The sequence below is a fragment of the Semicossyphus pulcher genome, unplaced genomic scaffold (assembly GCF_022749685.1).
Source record: "Semicossyphus pulcher isolate SPU_LCO1_2020_fin unplaced genomic scaffold, fSemPul1.0.p SCAF_41, whole genome shotgun sequence".
Classification (NCBI taxonomy): domain Eukaryota; kingdom Metazoa; phylum Chordata; class Actinopteri; order Labriformes; family Labridae; genus Semicossyphus; species Semicossyphus pulcher.
In genome coordinates, this window is record NW_027211717.1 from 6,322 (window position 1) to 7,500 (window position 1,179).

A 1,179-nucleotide genomic window follows, 5' to 3' on the forward strand; every position below is an offset into this window, starting at 1 on the left:
AGTTCAGCTTCTGCAGGTTAACTGTTTAAGCAGAGCTGTGTTTCCACATGCATGTGATTAAGTTACTTACTGAACTGAAGGTTAGTGCAAGCTTAGCCCTCATCAATCATTGACCGTGACACACACTGTTTTAATGTCTGTGATTCTGGCCTGAACATGCAGGGCAGCAACTAATGGTTATTTACATGGTCTCTTAATCTGTCCATCAGTTCTCGATTAGTTTGGTCTAAAAATGGGGGAAAATGTAATCAGTGTTTCCATGAGGCAGAGACAACGTCCTCACATGTCTCGTTTTGTTGCCGTCACCGAGGAGGAAAGAAAACAGGAAACATTCACATTTAAGGAACTTTAATTTCCTCCAGGTGATCGTTTGCCGGCTCGTCTCGCGCACAGGTTAGCGAGGACGAGGACTGTCTTTACAGGTCTTTGGGAACTCGTACATACACGACGCACATGTCCTCTGTCCTCACTGTCAGAGCCAACAGGTCTCACGCTGTGTATCTTATATGAAGCTGTGTTTGTGTGTTTCAGACCTGAAGAGGGAGGCCAGTATCTGCCACATGCTGAAGCACCCACACATCGTGGAGCTGCTGGAGACCTACAGCTCCGACGGGATGCTCTACATGGTGTTCGAGTTGTAAGTCTGGAAACCTTCAGCTCACAGACACCTCGCCTCACACCTGCACACCTGAGGGGGAGAGAGAGAGAGATCATACCTGTGGGAGGGAGGGGGGAGAGTGTGAGGATGAGGAGGGAGTGTTATAGAAAAGAGTGAGTCCTGCAGGGTTTTATATAATCAGCTCTGATATGAGGAAGCTTGTTAGCTGGGGGGGGGGGTGCAGGACTATATATATGAAGGGATGGAGATGAGATTAAGATTTCACACTTGCTGCTACCTCCAGCCCTCTTCAAAGCCGTCGTCTTCCTCCCAGCGTGCTCCCTATCTCTCCTCCTCTCCCAGAACTAATTCTTTTATCTGTTAATTCTGTTATCGCCGAGCGGGCGAGCGCTCGAGCCGCCCGATATCACACGGCTCCGTGCAGGAGGGACGACTCTCAAGGAAAACCGCAAGACAGCCACTTTTAAAGGGATTTTCATGGTTTGGGAGCTTGTGTGTGCTCTTCTGTCTCATGCTCTGTACACATGTGGAGGAGACGTGGCTCAAAATGAATGTTTCCA

The 1,179-nt window shown here is 48.9% G+C and overlaps 1 protein-coding gene across 3 annotated transcripts in view; it reads left to right on the top strand.

Annotated features, from left to right (window-relative positions):
* Nucleotides 1–538: 538 nt before the first annotated feature.
* Nucleotides 539–1,179, top strand: part of LOC138608253 (peripheral plasma membrane protein CASK) — a 60,069-nt gene continuing 59,428 nt past the window's right edge. For all 3 annotated transcript variants that reach the window (XM_069680792.1, XM_069680793.1, XM_069680794.1), the window contains exon 1: nucleotides 539–637. In XM_069680792.1, coding sequence (XP_069536893.1) covers nucleotides 561–637 — 77 coding nt within the window. In that variant the 5' untranslated portion in view covers nucleotides 539–560. The remainder of the gene's footprint in view (nucleotides 638–1,179) is intronic.